The sequence below is a fragment of the Geotrypetes seraphini genome, chromosome 2 (assembly GCF_902459505.1).
Source record: "Geotrypetes seraphini chromosome 2, aGeoSer1.1, whole genome shotgun sequence".
Lineage (NCBI taxonomy): Eukaryota > Metazoa > Chordata > Amphibia > Gymnophiona > Dermophiidae > Geotrypetes > Geotrypetes seraphini.
Window position 1 is genome coordinate 147,406,269 of NC_047085.1, and position 21,515 is coordinate 147,427,783.

At 45.5% G+C, this 21,515-nt stretch overlaps 1 protein-coding gene across 3 annotated transcripts in view; it reads right to left on the minus strand.

Moving 5' to 3' along the window:
• The window catches only part of MYOM1 (myomesin 1), a 216,921-nt gene that overhangs the window by 60,772 nt on the left and 134,634 nt on the right, over positions 1 to 21,515 (minus strand). For all 3 annotated transcript variants that reach the window (XM_033933965.1, XM_033933964.1, XM_033933966.1), the window contains 5 exons: positions 19,588 to 19,709; positions 11,925 to 12,121; positions 8,538 to 8,664; positions 7,640 to 7,824; positions 1,081 to 1,195 (listed from right to left, as the gene is read on the minus strand). In XM_033933965.1, coding sequence (XP_033789856.1) covers positions 1,081 to 1,195; positions 7,640 to 7,824; positions 8,538 to 8,664; positions 11,925 to 12,121; positions 19,588 to 19,709 — 746 coding nt within the window. The remainder of the gene's footprint in view (positions 1 to 1,080; positions 1,196 to 7,639; positions 7,825 to 8,537; positions 8,665 to 11,924; positions 12,122 to 19,587; positions 19,710 to 21,515) is intronic.

The window sequence follows — 21,515 nt, forward strand, 5'->3', positions numbered from 1 at the left end:
CAATATTAAGACCTCTTTTATCAAGCTGCTTTAGGGTTTTTATCGCAGGCCACTGTGATAAAAGCTCCTATGCTCATAAAATCCCTAATGCAGCTTGATAAGCGGGGGGCCTAAGTACATTAACTAAATAATTAGCTTGATAAAGTTAGGACATCGCGTATCTCAAAAATCCATTTGAAACCTACTACTATTCATCAAGTGAAACCCAAACTTTGGGAATGAATCCAGCTCTGAATGTAACTCTACACTTGCTGATAGCTCTCAATGCTGTCTCTGCATTCAAAGCTTCATTCTGGAACATACTGTACTTTTCCGCTATAGATGTATAGTATGTGAAACTTAGGTAAATGATAAGTTGAAGGAGTAAATGCCCTTGGGAGTGAATTATCTTCAGAACAGCCTAAATATCTCTTTATCTTGTAGCATGGGAAAGTGTGCCTTCTAGAGGACAAAGACCTAGAGGACAAAGATCTAGATATTCACTCATTTACATGGCTCCTGAAATTTGCACATTGAAAGTCAATATACTGAACATTTTGCTTTTATTTTAGCTAAAAAATACAAATTAGCTTGCCCCATAATATTGATTAGGCTACCATTCAAGATCTGATACATTAAGATCCATCCTTCATCATAACAATTGAAAGGAAACTTCAGAGTGAGAGAGCATGAGATGAAGTTAAGAGGTGATAGGCTCAGGAGTAATTTAAGGAAATATTTTTTACAGAAAGGATGGTAGATGCGTGGAATAGTTTCCTGGTAGAGGTGGGGGAGACAAGAAAGTGTGGGACAGGCATGTGGGATCTCTTGGGGAGAGGATGAGATAGTGGATGCTGCGGATGGGCAGACTGGATGGATGGGCCATTTTGCCTTTATCTGCCATCATGCTTCTATGTTTCTAATTCAATTTACATCCCAGGTCTTATGTGAAAAGGACTTTTTCTCCATTTTGTGACTATGAGAAACACATTTTTCAATAAAGCCTTAAATAACCCATTCTAAGGAACAGAACCACTTTATGACTTTCAATTTATAGAACACGTTTTTTTTTTACACTCTAAAAATACATGCATGACTAACCTGGACGGGTCTGTGCCACCATAGGATCTGTTAGATCAGATGGCTTACCAACTCCTGCTTGGTTGGCAGCTCTCACACGGAACACATAACTGACCCCATCCTTCAGGCCTTGAATCTAATGAAACAGAGAGAGGAGAAAATCACCATACGTCTGGAATATATATATATTTTTTTTGAAAATATGGACGTCCAGGCCATTGGGGCACCCAGATTGCCAGGACATCTATCTTTATACCACATTTTTGACCAAAATTTCATCCAAGACCCAAACGTCCTGAACAAGACCATTTGGGTGTGAGAGGGGCCAATCTTGTAATGGAATGGCCACCTAGACATGATAACAGAGCAGTGGGGCACTTCACATAAAGGGTGCTACATAAACATCTCACCAGAACTCCCTTATAGTTTATGGTGAGCCCCCCAAACCCCACTATAACCACCTGTGTACAAACCCAATAGCCCTTATGGCTGCAGGTGGCACCTATATGGCAGTAGAGAGGGGTTTTGGTGGCCTCACATGTTCCACCATAAATGTAGTGGTTAGAGTAGCTTATGGGCCTGGGTCCTCTTCTCTATGGTTCACTAGCCAAACTCCAGGGCTATTTAAGACACCTGTGTACAGCTCTGATCTTTGGGGGGGGGGGGCAGGGGGTCAGTGAACATTGGAGGAGTGTGTGAGGGTCTTTACTTTGGCTCTGCAGTGGATATCTGGTCACTTTGGATATCTTTTTGGCACTTATACCTGTTTTCACATTGTCTAACTCAGTGTTCTTCAACCTTTTTACACCTATGAACTGGCAGAAATAAAATAATTATTTTGTGGACCGGCATCGGTCCGCAGACCGGCGGTTGAAGAACACTGGGCTAAGTCGTGGGCCAGACCCCGCCCATCTCCACCCAATCTCCACCCTAGACCCCGCCCCCATAATAGTACTAATTGTAACACTATTTTTTCCATTCATTTTTCACAGATACACAATATAATCTTATTAACAACACATAATCACAAAATTAAACTATACAAAGCACACTGACAGCAGATGTAAATTCTCAAAATTGACATAATTCAATCACTAAATTAAAAAATAAAATCATTCCCCCCTACCTTTGTTGTCTCCCTGCCTCCATGATATGCCTTACCTTCTGGCCTGCTCCCGCCTGACCATTTTATGCTGCCCTCGGTGTTATCTTCAGGCCTGCACCCTCTTCCTTACTGATGCAGTGCACAAAGCTGCAGGCAGAAGCTCCTTGTATGTCCCGTGCCTCATCTGGAAGCCTTCCCTCTGACGTTGCAACGCTGCAACGTCAGAGAGAAGGCTTCTGGTTCAGGTGCAGGACGTGCATAGGAGCCACTGCCCGTGGCTTTGTGCACTGAATCAGTCAGGAAGAGGGAGCTGGCTCGAAGATAATGGTGCATCAATCGCACCTTGGACCGGTGGTTGAAGAACACTGTTTTGGGCACTGTTTTGGACCGGCAGGAAATTTCTGTGGACCGACACCGGTCCACGGCACGGTGGTTGAAGAACACTAGTCTAACTCACAACGTCTAAGTTTTGTCCAGGATGTCTAGTAAACATTTGATTATCCCTGCAGGAAGTCTGAGTCAGCCTACATCCCACCCAAATACTGCCCTGACCACTCCTCCAGAGATGCCCCTTTGTCTATTAGGACGTCAAAGTGCTGACTTAGGCGGGTTTTCAGATGTTTCAAAGTTTTGATTATAAGCCTCATAATTTGTAAAATAGGACAGCTACAAGTGGTACATCTCCCAGGTGGAAGTTGCTAAGCTTGCATCACTCATTTGATCAATGTTTATATAAGGCAGTCCTCGAGTTACAGACACCCGACTTAAGTACGACTTGTACTTAAGAACACAGTTGCAGCTTCATTTGATTTCACTGAGAAGTATTTCCAGTGGCATAGACTCCTACATTTCTCCTGTAGCAGATTCAGGAATGATGAATGGCCACATTAAGAATAGTGTGTGGTTGTGCACACTGTACCTTAGAGGTAACACTGGCAGGGACATTTGGCCCTTTTGTCAACTGGAAGCAGAGGTAAGCAGCAAGACTCTTAAAATCTATAAGTTCTAAGTTACATACAAATCCAACTTAAGAACACTTTTAAAAACGTAACTCGTTCTTAACCCGAGGACTGCCTGTATATAAAATGAATGCTACCACCGTATGTGCTGGCAAATATATGCTCACAGCCGCATCCAGCAAAACCTTTTCTAAAATACCACCGGCTGACCAGACTGAGGGCCTCTTTGCCATGGTAGAGATGTTGCCATGGTAAGAGCATATAAAGTTAAGTCAAAAGATATTCTATCCGAATCATGGTCTAACCCCTGCGGAGTGCCACAAGGCTCTCCCCTCTCACCCATACTATTCAACCTATTCATAGCTTCTCTAGGCATCACACTAGACGCCCTAAACATTACTTCATTCAGCTACGCGGATGACATAACCATCCTCCTTCCATTCGACGTCCAAGACCCCATCACCACCAGACGCCTGAAAACTACACTGGAAACAGTAGAAAAATGGATGACAAATCATAAGCTGAAGCTGAACTCGGACAAAACTAAATTCCTACTACTAGAGAAAGACAAAAAACCATCCCAAACAGAACTGGAAGTAAACTCTATCAAATACCCAATACAGAGCTCCCTCAAAATCCTGGGAATACAATTAGACAGATGCTGCACTATGCAGACACAAATCCACAAAATCATCCAAAAAGCATTTTTCACAATGCGAAATTTAAGAAAAATAAGAAAATACTTTAACAAAGATCAGTTCAGGATCATTGTCCAATCCCTTGTGCTTAGTATTGTAGACTATTGCAACAGCCTCTACCTACCATGCCCAATCAACACAATAAAACAACTACAGACCGTCCAGAACACAGCCCTCAGACTCATATACTCACTCAACAAATACGACCACATTACCAACGCATACTTAGAATCTCACTGGCTACCAATAAAAGCAAGAACACAATTCAAATTCTACTGTCTCCTATTCAAAGTAACCCATGGCACTGCACCCAGCTACCTAAACAATCATTTTTACTACTACCTCTCACCCAGAAGAAGGAGAACACAGAACCTTTTCACCTACCCACCCCTCAATGGTACCAGCCGACCTGCGACCCCCTGGCCGACCCCCCATGACACCCCCACCCCCCTTCCCCGTACCTTTGTGTAGTTGGCCGGACAGACGGGAGTCAAACTCGCCTGTCCGGCAGGCAGCCAGCAACGGAATGAGGCCGGATTGGCCCATTCGTCCCAAAGCTCCGCCTACTGGTGGGGCCTAAGGCGCCTGGGCCAATGAGATTAGGCCCGGGAGACTTAGGTCCCACCTGGGGGCGGGGCCTGAGGCACATGGGCCCAACCCGACCATGTGCCCAAAGCCCCGCCCCCAGGAGGGACCTAAGGCTCCTGGGCATATTCTGATTGGCCCAGACGCCTTAGGCCCCACCAGTAGGCAGAGCTTTGGGACGGATGAGCCAATCCGGCCTCATTCCATCGTTGGCTGCCTGCCGGACAGGCGGGTTTGGCTCCCGTCTGTCCGGCCAACTACACAAAGGTACGGGGAAGGGGGTGGGGGTGTCGTGGGGGTCGGCCAGGGGTGTCGCGGGTCGGCTGGGGGGGCGGTCGGAGGTTCTTGGGGGGGGGCGGTCATTGGGGGGAGAGGGGTTTGCATCGAGGGCAGGAGAGCCTGGGATCCCTCCTGCCCGTAATGTAGTGCGGGGTGGGGGTAGGGGGTTGCCGTGGCCAGGAGGGTTTGGGCTCCCTCCTGGCCTGAACAACTAGCGGGGGGGTGGGGTCGCCAGGGCCAGGAGGACTTGGGCTCCCTCCTGGCCCGATATTGTCGGGGAGTTGGGGAGTCGGCGGGGCAAGAGGGCTTGGGCTCCCTTTTGCCCCGATCGTGTCGGGGAGTCGGGGGGGCAAGAGGGCTTGAGCTCCCTCTTGCCCCGATCGTGTCGGGGGTGCCGCGGTTGGCTGGGCCAAGAGGGCTTGAGCTCCCTCTTGCCCCGATTGTGTCGGGGGTGCCGCGGTTGGCTGGGGCAAGAGGGCTTGAGCTCCCTCTTGCCCCGATCGTGTCGGGGGTGCCGCGGTTGGCTGGGGCAAGAGGGCTTGAGCTCCCTCTTGCCCCGATCGTGTCGGGGGTGCTGCGGTTGGCTGGGGCAAGAGGGCTTGAGCTCCCTCTTGCCCCGATTGTGTCGGGGAGTCGGGACCGCCAAGAGGAAGCAGCAGGACATCGGTAGGAGCTTCTACATGATGGGGGGGGGTCGGGAAGCTGTGGGGGTGTGAGCGGTCCTTCAGGGTGGGGGTGCAGGTGCGGGTGCGGTTGGGAGTGCGTGTGAGCGGTCCTTCGGGGTGGGGGTGGGGGTGCGTGCGAGCGGTCCTTCGGGGTGAGGGTGCGAGCGGTCCTGCGGGGGGGGGGGGTGAATCTGACGTGGGGGGGGGCATCAGACTTTCAGGGTGGGGACAGGACTTCAAGGGGGAGAGGAGAGTCGGGTCGGGCGAAAGGAAAGTCGGGGTGGCCAGAGGAGAGTCGGGGCGGACGAAAGGAGAGTCGGGCAGCATGCGCGGTATACGGGTGTGTGCGGTATATAAAAATTTCTGTACATAAATTTGTGTTTTTCGCGTGCTATACCCGTGTGCGCATTTTACACGGGTGCGCGTTATCTACGTGAAAATACGGTAATTCCGCTGGAAATGCCCAGATATCTTCTAAATTGTAATCCACCTAGAACCGCAAGGCACAGGCGGAATAGAAATCTCTAATGTAATGTAATGTAAATGCACCAAATCCCATTCAATTCCTATGGGCTTCGGTGCATTTATAAAAGGGGCCCTTAGATGCCTCAGGGCTGATCTTTACGTTCTATGTAAAATAGCCATTTTTTAAATGCTATTTCAAGGTTCTACATGCATCAAGGTAACATCCATATGGGATATGGGGTATTTGATAACAATAGACCCAAAGTCCAACATTCTGGAAATGGTACTGTAAGTTAGTCAGTGGTAGGCTCGACCGCTGCCTAACTTAATTGCTTTAATTAGTTTGGTAATTGACTGCATTGTTAAAACCAATTAAAACCTCATTAAAAAAAGTAAGCACCAGAATCACATCTGAGCATAGCGCCTAAGGTCAAAGTAGGCATGGTTATGGGTGGTGATGACCTTAGGCGCTGCTATGCACGATTCTCCATCAGTAATATAGGCCTTTAAAACTCTGACCTTCACCAAGAAATATAATACAGCAAGAGACTACAGGTTGATTTACCAAAAAAAAAAAAACCAAAACCCAGGCCTACATTACTGGTGCCTAAGTTTATTGGTAGGCACCGGTAGCCATGATTCTGTAAATGGCACCTAAGCATGATTGACAAATGGCCGGTACCGTTTTTGTAGGCGTCATACGATGTAGGTGCTGTTTTCAGAATCCATCCCAAACTTTTTATAGCAATGACTGAACAGGAGGAGTTCTCTTTAGAAATGACTACAATTCAGAGCGAGTGAAAGGGATTCTTACTGATAGATGCAGTAAAGTCAGTGATCGTCGCTAAACCTATTTTCACAGCTTTAGTGACAATTGCTTATACTGACCTGATTCAGAAAATGGCTCACCACTTGCTTTTCCCCTCGATCGCCCCTCTCCCCTCTGCATGTTTTTCCCCTCGATTGCCCCTCCCTTAGGCATCTGAGCCAATCAGGGCCTTAGACTACTTCCCGTGTATTACTCTGTGCACCAGGGAGGGAAAGGCCCGTCATTTCCAATAGGCAGGCCTTGGAGCTGGAGGGACCGTGCTTCCCTCCAGCTCCCAAAATCTACCAAAGATATGGTACTGGGGGGGGGGGGTCAGGGAGTGGGGGGATGTTCGGGGGAGCATCAGGTGGCAGGAGGGAATGGGCATACCTCCTGCCTTTTTTTCGGGAGGAAGGGGGGAAGGTAGGGGATGGTTCGGGGGGGCTCTGTTGGCAGGAGGGAGTGGGTATCCCTCCTACCAATTTTCTCTCATGGGGGGTGGGGTGGGAATGGCATGGCAGGAGGGAATGGGCATCTGTCCTGCCGTTTTCGCTGTTACAAGGGGGGGGGGGAAGTACGGTGTTGGTTGGTTCTCGGTGCCAGGATATCGCGGAGGGCTTTTTTTTCTTTCTTTTTTTTTATTGGGCAGATATTGTGTGTGTGCAACACATGCCCATCTGTCCATAAAAAAAAAAAAAGAATAAAAGGTTTCCTGCCCCGAACAGCTGAATGGCAGGAGGCTGTTTTCAGGGCTTCCCCTGCCTGTCAGCTGCTCAGGCTTCCCTTTGCCGGCTTTATGCATGTGATTAAGATGACCCTCCATGCAAATCATTTGCATGCAATATTTTTGGTACATCGATCGCTCTTCCACAATTGGCCAGAGAATCGGCCAACAGCTATCCAGTCAGTATTAGCAATTCTGTTTAGTGCATCCAGGCCTTAATGATTTTAAATGGCAGTGGAACAAATTATTGATTATTTTTTCCTGGTGTTTATTTTGGACTGTTTCATTTTACCTTGAAGTATTTGTTTGTGATTGGAATTTCATTGACAGCTTTCCAGTGTTCTTCCTTTGCCTTGGTCTCCTTCACATCTACGTAGAAGCCAATTATTGGAGTGCGGCCAGTATAGATTGGAGGTTCCCAGAGCAGAACCATAGAGTCCTTTCTTACTTCGGTCAAGGAGAGACTGTATGGAGGTCCTACAACAGAAAAAAATATGAACTCTGTCAAATGATGATACTGAAAGAGAATTGTGCCTATAGACAAATCAATGAAAAAGAACAATCTCATCACAAATTACAGGGGCTAAAGGCAAAGCAATCATCTAGACAGAAATGTTGCACACATGTTATGTTAAACAAGGTTTTCTATTCCACCTTTACCTTTTCACTTCAAGGTTGGATTACATTAAACTCTAGAATTTGTTGCCAGAGAATGTGGTAAAAGCAGTTAGCTTAGCAGGGTTTATAAAAGGTTTAGATAATTTCCTAAATGAAAAGTTCATAAGCCATTATTAAGATAGACTTTGGAAAATCCACTGCTTATTTCTAAGATAAGCAGCATAGAATCTGTTTAATTCTTTTGGGATCTTGCCAGGATCAGGTACTGGATTGATCACTCTTAGAAACAGGATACTGGGCTTGATGAACCTTTGCTCTGTCTCAGTATGGAAACTCTTACGTTCAAGTGTCCCCTTATATTTTTTTCTATTCTAGAATAAATAGATGTTGTGAAACTGAGACAAATTGGAAAAGTGTTTTGGATTTGGCCAGTAGGTATTGCCCTTACTGTAATGCCATGTGGATGAGTTAACAGTCTTCCTACAAAAAAAATACATACAGCCTCAGTAGGCTCAAAAAACAAGAACATGCACTAGATAAATGCAACCTTTGACTTGAAGCAGGTGTATTACCTGGGACTGCAATGGTCCATTCTTCACATTTGAATGTTTTGCTTGGTAGAGATGGAGCACCAACTCCAGCCTGATTACAAGCAGCCACTTTGAACTGGTATGACATGTTTTCTTTCAGATCGAGAATCTGCAACATTAATGGAATGAAACACATTTATTTCTTTAACACCAGGTGCCTGTTTTACAAAGCCGAATTAGCGGCTGCAGCGTGGTAAGGGCCCCAAAGCCCATAGAGATTTAAAGGGCTTCGGGGCCGTTGCCGTGCGGCTTTGTAAAATAGGCCCCATCTCTCACTACTGCTTTGATGATCTGATTTAATATTTATGAATCTCATTGTTTCAAGGCATGTTTTCCACCAAGAGAACTGGACAAGAGCTGGAAATTGTCAAAGAATAAAGATACCTGAAGATAGCAATTCAACCCAATAAAGCAGGAAAAGGTCACAGAATGCTTGGCTGCATAAACAGAAGTCTATCACCAGTTGAAAACAAGAGATAATATTTCCTATTCTTAGGTCCCTAGAGAGACCCCATTTTCAGTACTGTGTTCAGTTCTGGAGATTCTTCTCTTGTAAATATTGACAGTATGGAAGTGGCTTAGAGAAGGTTACAAAAGTGACACAAGGCCTGCAAGACAAACCTTACAATGTTTGAGATGCTCAAAAATGAGCTCACTGGAAGAAAAAGGGGAAGGATGGAATATGTTAGAATGCGTTGTTATAGGCTTTAATAAGCCAGAGGAAGGGAAATTTTTCAGAGAAATGATTTCAAGGATATGAGGTAATGAAATGAATTTGGAAAGAGGAAGTTTCAGAAGAAATGTGAGAAACACTGCTTTGCTGAGATGCCTGGAATGCCCTTCCACCAGAGGTGTCAGAAAGCAATAGTATGAAAGAATTCCAGAACACTTGAAGCAGATACGGAAAACAGTGGTTAGAAGAGAGCTGTGAAACTATTGTATTGCAAACAACCTATCCTCTGCTCCCTTGGAATCAAATGAAATCAAATGATAAGGTGGGACACTGAAGGTTGGGAGGGGATAGAACATATGTAGGAAGTATGACCTAATGATACTAGAAGCCATGGGTACCCGAAACCAGCTGGGTCAGTGCTGGCAGCTTAATGGTGGCCAGCTACATCCAGAAAGGCCATGATAACTTAGAAGGCCAGGTATTCTAGAAACAGGCTCATTAGCTTTAGTAGTTGTTTCAATTACTACAACCTTGGTGGTACAATTTGGAAAAGGGATAGGGTTAGACTGAGAATGAGATCTTATATGCTCACCTATGCATATAAGTAGGTAGAGAAGAAATTGAGGGGAAACAAAACAAGTAATTAGAATTAGGCCTGATAAAATTACTACTAGTCAGGTAGATTTAGAGAGTCATTGCTTAACCTGGAAATGATCTTTAAGAAACAGATCTCTTGAGTACTTGTGACCTGATCTGAACACTATCAGAGACAGGATGCTGGGTTTGAAGGGCTTTGGATTGACTCAGCATGGCTTTTCTTATGTTCTATTAGGCTGGCAGATGTGAACAAGAATAACTAGACAGATCAGATGAGCCACTTGGTCTTTTTCTATTATTATCTGTTATGGTACTATGACTCCATCCAGTCCAGTAGGGGTCTGGACTGTTGCCAGGGAGAGAACTAATATGCTATAGACATGTACCAAGTCCTTCTGATGGTGAGCACCACTATATTTTGACACTATTTATTACTGGGCAACAATGCAGTCTTTTGTATTAAAGTGTCCTTTGTTTTAGAGTCTCCCTAATCACTAAAATAATCTCTCAAAGGTCAGAAAATCTACACTGCGTTGAGCAAGGCACAAAGCCCCAGTAGATTCCCCCTTCTTGAGAATCTGGAAAAATGTTATACATAAAAGACTTTGGAGGCTCTATAATATAAAATATTTTACTGATTTTGCTTATTAAGAGAAATGAGACAAAGCATGCAGATTTGGGGGCCCCTTTAATAGCTGTGGCAAGCACTAACGTGCATTTACTGGGGAGCACGCAGGTATCTTGTGCTAGATTTCAGATCTGATATCATATCTAATACTCTCTTTAATCACTCAACTTCTTGAAGTATTGAGTTAATTATCCCCACTTGTACTTTCTTGACTGAGATTTTTGATCTGTGCATGCTTCCCATGCACTAAAAAAATACTGTTTATTTTTTAGCGCCAGGGTCATGCTTGGCATTCCCAGTCCTAATCAGTTAGTGCAGCTACATCGCCATTTGCTAACTGATTAGCGTGTGCTAAGCCTGTGAGCCCTTGCCTCTAAATTCTGTAATGTTTGCCTAAAGTTAAGTGCCTATATTGGTGTACCTAGCCAATGTAGATACCTAACTTAATTAATAGGATTAATCGGCACTTAACACCTCAAAACTGCTGTTAATGGGATTTAATTGAAAGTTAGGCACTGCACCTGAAAAACACAGGGCTAGATTCACTAACCTGCCCGATCGTGTCCGATCCGTGTCCGATCCGTGGCAGGATGACCAATTCACTACAGGCTAATATTTAAATGGGGGCGATCAGAGGAACGCCCATCACCTACCGCACGGATCGCTACTGAGTGATCCCGAAGCATGCACAGACCATCTCTTTGCCTGTCGATGGTCTGCGCACATTCTCTCCACGCAAGGAAGACACTTGTAGGCAGGGAGGGAGGCAGGCAAGGAGGGGGGCTGGGGCAATCAGTCAGAACATGCTAGGCCGATTCTCCTACTCTCTGCCGCCTTCCCTGCAGTGTGAGCCCGCAGATTTAAAGTGGAGCGTGTTCTGGGCTCACACTGCAGGGAAGGCGGCAGAGATCCAGAGCTCGGGGCAGAGAGCAGGGCATGATCGGTGCAGAGCTCAGGGAAGAAAGCAGGGCTGGAAGATCAGGGCAGAGCTCGGGCCAGACAGCAGGGCATGATCGAGGCAGAAAGCAGGGCTGGACGATCGGGGCAGAGTGCAGAGTGGCAATGGAGCAGGAGAGTCGGCAGAGACTGGTCCCCAGCAGTCGCTTCTTCTGTTGATCGGCCAGCCAAGTCAGTGTCCCAGATTTGTTTAGTGAATCGCATCCCTGCCTACTTTGGGGCCCCTGGAGGAAGCCACTGCTTGCCCTAGGATCAGTAGCATGGAATATTGCTATCATCTGAGTTTCTGCCAGGAACTTGTGACCTGGATTGGCCACTGTGGACACAAGATACCGAGAGGGATAGATGGACCATTGGTCTGATCCAGTATGGCTGTTCTTATGTCTTAGACAACCCCATATATAGAGTATTACAATAATCTAAGGAACAGAACACGAATGCCTCTTTCAAATATGGCCTACAATAATTTTGCAGCTGTTCCAGTGCATTACACATAAGAAAACAAATCTCTTACCCTATATGCCTTGTCAGTGACAGCTTTAATGTTGGCTTCGTGCCATTCTCCGGGAACTTCATCAATGACCTCACAGTAGTTTATATAGTAGCCAGTAATTTCAGCCCCACCAGTAACCTTGGGCGGCTTCCATCCCAGCACCATCGAATCATGAACGCTTTCAAGGACAGTGATGTCATAGGGTGGAGATGGTACAGCTGTTTCAATACAAATAGTAATAGCAGATGAGATTCAGCTGAAAAAAAATTATTAATCCATTAGACATGGGCATGACACACTGTGAAAGTTTAAAGACAGCTTTGAAACATGGTTTTGTATTTCAACAAGCATCAACAGGAAACAGTGAGAATGTGTGTAACAACTGCAGCTTCTATAAAAGTGAAAACCAAGAAGCTCAAGTTAAGAATTGTGAGGATCAAAAAGATTTTTTGAAATGCAATGAGATTTTGTTTCTATATTCTATTTTATCAGCCTAATGGTTAGAGCAGTGATTCCCAACCCTGTCCTGGAGGAACACCAGGCCAATTGGGTTTTCAGGCTAGCCCTAATGAATATGCATGAGAGAGATTTGCATATGATGGAAGTGATAGGCATGCAAATTTGCTTCATGCATATTCATTAGGGCTAGCCTGAAAACCCGATTGGCCTGGTGTTCCTCCAGGACAGGGTTGGGAACCACTGGGTTAGAGCAGTGGCCTGAGAACCTGGGAAACAGGGTTAATTCTCACTGCAGCCCCTTGTGGCTCTGGGCAAGTCACATAATGCTCCATTGCCCTAGGTACAAAATAAGTGTATGATATGTAAACCACTGATTGTAATCACAGAAAGGTGGTATATCAAATCCCATCTCTTTCCCCCTATCCCCTTTCCTCCCTGAAAATAAACAATTTAGCTCTCAATCCAACAAATAGTTGGTTTTCAGAAGTACGGCAAATGGAATGTATATGGCATTTCTCAATATATGGCCATTTTTAGCATCTGATGCCTTCATTGTATCCTCTGATTATTATCTTGTTACAGATTTACCTTACTGAAATAGGACAAAGAGAGAACAATCAACCTAAAAATGAATGATCTAAGTTTCTGGACTTTTTCTTCTTCAAATAGCCTATAAACATTGCTTGTTTATTTGCAGATTGTAAAAGAAACTTTTTTTTTCATCTTCTACACTCTCTAACTTTTTAAAGAGGGTCTATGGTCCCTTGCTAGAGAGGCACAGGTTGCTCTTTGAGTACATAGTTCTAAGAAACAAAAGTTCCGAGGAAAACTCTACAAAAGGAGAAACAAATGGAAAAATGTAGGGTTGAACAAGGGACTCCCTGCCCCAAAATGCCAGGAAAGCATTCAGGGTAAAAGTAGTAAATTACCTCCCCCTTTTTTTTATTGTACGAAGCCGTGTTAGGCTTTTTTATTGCCAACCATGGAATTCTACGAGCATTGGAGCTAATATTGACGTGGCTGGCGATAAAAAAGCCTACTGCGGCTTCATAAAAGGGGGGGAGGGGTGTTATTGTATAAGTCCTCAAAACAGATGTGTAAAGGAGACCCAACATGGCACCATGTTTTGCTAAGTTTGTCTGCCTCAGGGGTCAAAGTACTTTGTAGCAAAAGTTCTGAGAAGCAAAAATAAATTGGATTTTGTAGATGGTACACAGTATGTGAACATAAAGGCCCTGATTCTACAAAGTGCGTCCCGATTTTAGGCAGCTGTAGGCGTCCTACAGCTGTCTAATCAGCCAATCGGGATGCACGTTTTTTAAAAAAAATGCTCCCCAGGCAGGCCGCCTATATTGAAGGCGCCTCCGGGAGCCTAGGGAGGCCCGCAAGACGCCTAAGCTCGCCTAAGGGCCTTAGGCGAACCTAGGCGGCCCTATGCGTCTCCCTAGTAGAGGAAGAGATGCATACAATGTAGGCCAACAAAATGCTGGTCTACATTGTAAGTAGATGCGGCAGCTATACTTATTGCGGCAAGGGATCTCTCTGCTGCTATAAGTATAGTGGGCTGCGGCCGCCTGTCCAATTGCCGGCAGGAGGGTGCCCAAACCCTCCTGCCAGAAGATGCCCCCTCCCCCCGACACTACCGACCGCCCCCCCCGACACTACCGATCACCGGCAGGAGGGTGCCCAATCCCTCCTGCCGGAAGACGCACCCCCCCGCGCTAACAGCCCCCAAACCTCCCCCCCAACAAACTAACCTTTTCTTGTTGGCCAGATGGGACTTGCCCGTCCAGCCGGCAGGCCCGCCTCGTCGAAATGAGGCAGGCCCGCCCCTTCCTGGCCCATCCTTCCGAAGCCTAAGGCCTGATTGGCCCAGGCTCTAGAAGCCTGGACTAATCAGGCCTTAGGCATAGCGGGTCCACCCATCCCCACTTAATCTAAGGCCTCATTGGCCCAGGCTCTAGGCACCTGGGCCAATCAGGCCTTAGACTTAGTGGGGATGGGCGGACCCGCTATGCCTAAGGCCTGATTGGTCCAAGCTTCTAGAGCCTGGACCAATCAGGCCTTAGGCTTTGGAGGGATGGGCCGGGAAGGGGCGGGGCGGGCCTGCTTCATTTCGACGAGGCGAGCCTGCCGGCTGGACGGGCAAGACCCATCTGGCCAACAAGAAAAGGTTAGTTTGGTGGGGGGAGGTTTGTGGGGCTGTTAGCACGTGGGGGGGTGCGGAGGGGGTGCGTCTTCCGGCAGGAGGGATTGGGCACCCTCCTGCCGGTGATCGGTAGTGTCGGGGGGGGGGCGGCAGGAGGGTTTGGGTACCCTCCTGCCAGCGATCGGTAGTGTCGGGGGGGGGCGGTTGGAGTGTCGGGGGGGGGGGCATCTTCCGGCAGGAGGGTATCTTCCAGCAGAAGTGTTTGGGCACCCTCCTGATGGCAATCGGACATGCGGCCGCGGCCCGCTATACTTATAGTGGCAGAGAGATCCCTTGCCGCGATAAGTTTAGCGGGCCGTGTCTTATCTAACCCGATTCTCTAACCAGCATCTGTATCATGGACGCCGGTTACAGAATCGGGGTTTAGTGTAGGCTCGATTCTGAATAGGACACCTCTCCCGGGCGACCTATACAGAATCAGGGCCAAACTGTCTGTAAAATAAAAGCTGCTACTACTTTTACCTTGGATGCTTTCCTGGCATTTTTTGGGAAGCCCTTTGTTCAGCCCTACTTTTTTCCATTTGTTTTTGCACATAGTTCTAAGATCCTATGAGAACTTAGTGCTAGGCAGGCATACTGCAGTGTATAGTGCATGCAGGTTACAGAGAATGAAATAAAACCAAGAGCGTAGAAATTTCTGTCTCTAGAGGTGGTGTCTGGAGCTCCAAGTTAGAATCCCTGTATCATCAAAGAGGCAATGGTACTTGGAGAAGCCACGAGAGGTTTAACAGGAAGCTTTGTATGATTCTAGCAAGATTGATAAAGTGATGTGGTAACTATGTTAGTTCACTTTAAAGGTAATAAATAGAAATAAAACAAAACCAACAAAAGGAAAATAAAGTGATACTTTTTTATTGGACTAACTTAATATATTTTTGACAAACTTTCAAAGACAGAACCTTCAGGTGAGATGGAATAATTTCCATATTCCTTGTTCCAGAGGTGTTTGCTCACCAGTCTGTTTAAGGTAAGGTTGCCAACTGGAGCTGCATTCACCTGCCAGGATGATCCAGTACTGGGTTTACTTCATTGCATGCAGGGACTTATAGTCTGGCTTTTCTTAGGGAATGCAATGGGGGAAATCAGAACTATGTACAAGTCCTTGCATGCAATGTGGTAAACCCAGGCCTAGATCAACTCTGTTGAATGAATCTGGATCCAGCTGGGAACCCTAGTTTAAGAGAACTGGAAACACATTCAACAGCAGGACTAGCTCCAGCTGTATGCACCTGGAGTTAAAGAGATTCTACAGCCAAGGAACTTCTAACAGAGTGAATTGCCAGAGAACTCTCAGTGGAGACCCAAAGAGATGAGTAGGATCTGCAGTCTGTGCATCTAGGAATTCTATGAGTGAAGGAGAATTCTCTAGTCTGATTTAGGTACCAGAAATGGAGTTCCAAAGCTTAGGGCTTTTTTGGCAGTAGCATGGAGGAGATGCGTGGAGTCAATGGAATCTCATTTGCTTATGATCTATTTGACTATGACGAATATAACTAGAAAGAAATGTGTTTTCTGTCATCTACCATTGACCTAGTATCTCAGCAAAAAATTTTAATATTGGAACAACCCAAACCACTGTGAAGGTGTCATAAGCTCTAAGGACCATGAAGCAGGAGGAAACTCTGGGAGCCTCAGGAGTTGTATAATGACTGACAGTGGGTTATGCAAAGGTATTAAAAACAGCTAAAACAAGGATTATTTTTAAAGGATCTCGGTTATATCAGTCAGCTTATTGTCAGCACTTTACAAACTGGTTTTGGTGGTCTGTTCTGGAAATCAAAAGGACATTGATGGTGACTATTTTCCCTCGGCTAAGTATGGCTTATGATATCATGACAAAAAAAAAGGCAAAGTGGAGTAGATGAGCTAGATACTAGCAGGTTTATTAATAACATAAAAAATATAAATCCATAAAAGCAATAGTTGCTGAAAATTGAAACAAGGTCCCGATTTTGTAACAGTCTGTATAGGAGTCAATTGGTCATCCGTATATAGGGACTTTCACCTAGGTATACGATAGTAGTGGAGAATGATGACCCAAGTACAATGTGTTGAATTAGCTAACCAGTATTATAGCAACTAGATGGTTATAAAGATGAAATTGACCCTACACAGTCCGTGTTTTGGCATATAATGATGCCTTCATCAAGGGTACATCCACTGAGATCATCCAGCTGATTCAACAACAAATACAATAGATGATGAAATGTGAAGACAATCTTAAATCATGTAACACTGAGCCAAACTGCTCATGTTATGTGGTTTAAGATTATCTTCACATTTCATCATCTGTTGTATTTGTGTAGGTTCTAGCTAATATTCAGCTGGGATCTGCATAAGCCATTTATGATAATAGCCTGGGACCCACATAAAGAATGTAGGTACCCTTTGCTCCCCTGATTCCCCCTTACTTCTTCTCTCCCCACCGTGAAGAAGAAAATCATAGCCCCTCTTCCGATCCCCCCCCCTCTCTCTCACCCCCATGGAAGCATATAAGCATCCCGCTTTCTGATCCTCCTTCCCTTCATCGCCCAGATGGTTAGAAGGGCTGACTGAGCCTACCCACCCCCAGGACCTACCTGGACATTTAATAACTCTAGACAATACAGCTTCAATCAGACCAACAAAAACTTGTCATACAATGTTGTCATTGTATCTGAGTCCTGGTGGTAAAGTGGGGTCCATGAGGCAGAAATGATGCCTACTTACTCCTGTCTGTGGTGCCTGACTCTTTAAATTGCTGCCGTGACCTTTATAATGGCAGTCTCTCGGAATTTGCAAGATATTGCAACAGTCATTTTAAGAAACAAGCCACCATGGGCAGGAGTGAGTGGACACAATTCCGGTCCCTCAGACCTCACTGAACCATCAGACCTGTACAGGTAGGCCCAGGGAGAGGAGGTAGGCCTGCTTGACCTTTCTAACCTTTGAGGGCATGAGGGGGGACTGCTTCTATGCTTCCAAGAGAGGGAGGGAGAGAAGGAGGATAGAAAACGGGATGTGATTCTTTGTTTCTGAGGGTTGAGAAGGAGGAATGGCAACATATAGGCCAGAAATTAACCAGGCATCGGCCAATATTCACATAAAGTTAGGATTACCCACATTAAGTTAGGACAGCCTTTTTATCTGCTCTAACTTTGGGGTCCTTTTACTGAGCTGTGTTAGGTGTTAATGCATGACTAACAGAATGAAAAATGGACTACCACAGGCTGCGCTACAGCATCCCACAGTAGCCTTTGAATGTGTGTGTGCTAAACATGTGCTAAATAATTTTTTTGCATGTCTTTGAAGAGGGCGTGTTGCACATTCCTGCATGCTAACTGATTAGTGCATAGATAACACAAGAACTCTTATCACCTACAAAACAGGTGTCAGTAAGTGCTTCTGTTGTAAATTTTTTAAAGTAGCTGTGCACTAATAGCAACATTGGCGCATGGCCATTAAAGGAAAAAATTGAAAATAGGGGTTCTTATGGCTGCGTTAAGACATGCATAAGGGTGTGCTAAGGCCTATTTTTACTGCAGCTTAGTAAGAGGATTCCATAATGCAGTTTGTCAGCTGGCCAAGTACCGACTGGTCAGTGGACTGAAAATTATCATTAACTGGTTAGCTTCTGCTCCTCTTTAACCCCCACCCCTGGACCATCTATAAACCAGCTAGTTTTGGCATGGGTGGATAGAATGGATATTCAGTGGCACTGTCCGGTTAAATGCCAATGAATATCCCTGGACAGTCCTGCGTAAGCAATTTAAATGGCCAAGAGCCTCTCCTGGTCACTTAAATCACTTTGAATCTGTATCCTAACATTTTTTTTAAAGAAGTTTACCTACTGTATCTGAATGGAGCCCGCCTTGAGTTACCAATTAAAAGGTGTGAGCTAAATATAATAAATGAACAAGCCACTTTCAGGTTTTACCTAATTCCAAATCTATAGAAAGAATGGGGTAAAAGCAAGGAATTGCTGAGTCTGTCCCTTAAGACTGGAACCAGCAGGAAATATCTTGTATATTTTCATATTTGTTGAGAAGTGGAAAGGAATTAGAGCAATAGAACGTGAAGAGGTTGAGAGCAGCAGAGTTAGGAAACTGTCTACATTCAGCTTGTTCCAGCTGGATGATTTTATTAGTCTTTTCATTCCAGTGAGTGCATGCAGTGATAGCAGAATAGAACTGGCAAGTTATTTATACACAGAAAGTGGAATGCAATTCTAAAATGGTTAAGTACAAATATTAGGCAGTATAGCAGAGTTTGGAAAGACAAACAAAAATGAATAAGACATTAGATTAATGAAATAACTGCATAAGCTGGTGAATGTTGTATATGACATACCACATTGTGGAGTCTGACACTCCCTTTTCCAGTGCGACTAAGAGCATAGGCATCGGAACAGGGGAGGCCACGGGGGCCATGGCCTCCCCAAAGATTGGCAGTCGATGGTTGGCGCCTGCCCTCCTACCCATTTTCCGATGTTGCACTTTATATCTTTGGGGCAGCTGCCGCAGGGCGTCAACGAGCAGGCCTACCCCGGAACCTTTCATTCTACTTCGGGGGGCAGGCCTGCTCATTGACGCCGCATGGTGGCTGCCCAAAAGATTTAAAGTGCAACGCCAGTAGGAGGTGGAATTGGGAGCTGGTGCCAGCCGTGCCGCAGGATTCCACCGGGGCTAGGACGGAGCTCCTGGGCCCCCCCTCCCCCCCAAACTAAACAGTGTTCCGCTGCCTATGACTAATAGGTAGGTTTGAATGTGCTTTCATACAATGACATGGGAGTAACACCTGAGGACATTAGGACTGGTGAAGAATATAATGGTGCACAGAGACACTGGTGTTAAGCAGAAAACAACAGCCTATAGAAAATCAGCGCTTGGAAGGAAATGTGGATGGTGCTGAAAAAACACATCATTAATTACAGAATAGTGAAAAAGAATTGCTTTTAAAAGACAAATAGTTTGCAGAACTAATTGTGAAGACCTTACTTTTTCAACTTGATGACTCTGACACAGAGGAATGTCTTACCAAGGGCGGCCTTGACCTCTATAGGTTCAGAATCCGATGAGTAGTCACTAAGTCCAGCAGCATTAACAGCTCTGACTCGGAAGGTATAATTCTCTCCGGTAAGAAGCCCTTGGCAAGTAAATCTAAAAAAATTGCATGAGATAAACTTTCAGAGCACATTAGCAAATATATTGTTTTCACCTTATGGGCTCCTTTTGCAAAGCTGTGATTGCAATTCCTCCGCAACAAATGCACTGAAGCCCATTCAATTCCTATGGGCTTTGGGTAGAGAGTTGCGCGGGGACAGAAATCCCGCCCGTCCCCGCCAGGATCCTCTCCGTCCCCGTCAGGAACCTCTCCGTCCCCACCCATCCCCACAAGGAATTATCTCCATCCCCGCCCATCCCCATAAAAAGCAGCAATTACTTCTAACAGGATCATCAATTCCAGTTTCTTTTGTGTTTGCGCTGCTGTTTTCCTTGTGGAATCTCTTTGGTGGAACCCTTTTTTTGTTTTCTGTTCAGGTAATTAACTTATAAACCCCTCTTTTACTAAGGCTGATGTGTCCATTATATTATATGGACGAACCCTGCTTCAAAAGCCTTCCATCCCCTTGGGAGTCCCGTGGGCCAGAGGGGGGTCCCTGTGGGAGTCCCGTGGGTTAGGGGGGATCCCCGCGGGACCCCCGCAGGAACCGTGGGATTCCTGCAATCCCCGTTCCCGTGCAGACCTCTACTTTGGGGCATTTGCCGCAGGAGAATCATTGCTGCAGCTTTGAAAAGGGGCCCTATACGTCTTGTAATCTATGAATGGAAGATTGTCTTGGCCTAGTTAGATTATGTAATCCCTAAATGCTAAAAGGACAATATTATAAAAGGTTGCCTCCATGTGAGGGCCAATTAGCCTATTTTATAGATACATAGATGCTTATGCATCTGTATAAAATACTACAGGCAAAGTGGCAGAAATTGAAGCCACAGCCATTTGTGCTAGCTCTGGAGTTAGCTAAGGGGAATGGGTTTGTTTTATACTGCTTGGACAAGGTGTATTAAGTGGTTTATAATCAGGTACTCAAGCATTTTGTCCTATCTGTCCCAGCAGATTAACAGTCTATCTAACATACATGGGGCAGTTTCAAGTTTTATTAGGATTTTATATACCACCTATCAAGGTTATCTAAGCGGTTTTTACAATCAGGTACTCAAGCATTTTCCCTATCTGTCCCGGTGGGCTCACAATCTATCTAACGTACCTGGGGCTATGGAGGATTAAGTGACTTTCCCAGGGTCACAAGGAGCAGCACGGGGTTTGAACCCACAACCCCAGGGTGCTGAGGCTGTAGCTCCAACCACTGCGCCACACACTCCTCCAGTAAAGGATTATGTGACTTGCCCAGGGTCAAAGGGAGTAGAACAAGATTTGAACTCATAACCTCATTTATGCCAGCCAAGTGGACATGTGCCAAGTGGACATGTGGACATTTTGGTGCAATGATGCCAGTTTACACTAGTATTCTAGAATGTGCTGCATCAGGGTACCCAAATGTGGGCACCAGACTTGCCACCTTAGTGACTCCCTCAGAAAACTAAGTTGCATAAAATGCCATATTTTACTTCAGCTTAGAAACTTCCTCCTAGATCGATTGAGCCAGGAATTCTAAGTGTCATTCTGCACCTTTAACGGTTTCTGCAGAAATAACAATGGATTCAAGGAATATTCTTCTTGTCTCGTAAACAGTGTCTGAAAGAATGTTTCTGTTTATTTGTTATACCACCTTTTGAAAACAGCAACAATGCAGTTTATAATAGGCGACAAATGAAAATTAAGAGGGTGAACAAAAACTCTATGACGACAGGAAAGTGGCAGCAGAGACACAGCAAATACAGATGGTGACAAACTGTTAAGCAATGACCAGTCAGTGACATAAATATTACAAGCCAGTGATGGCA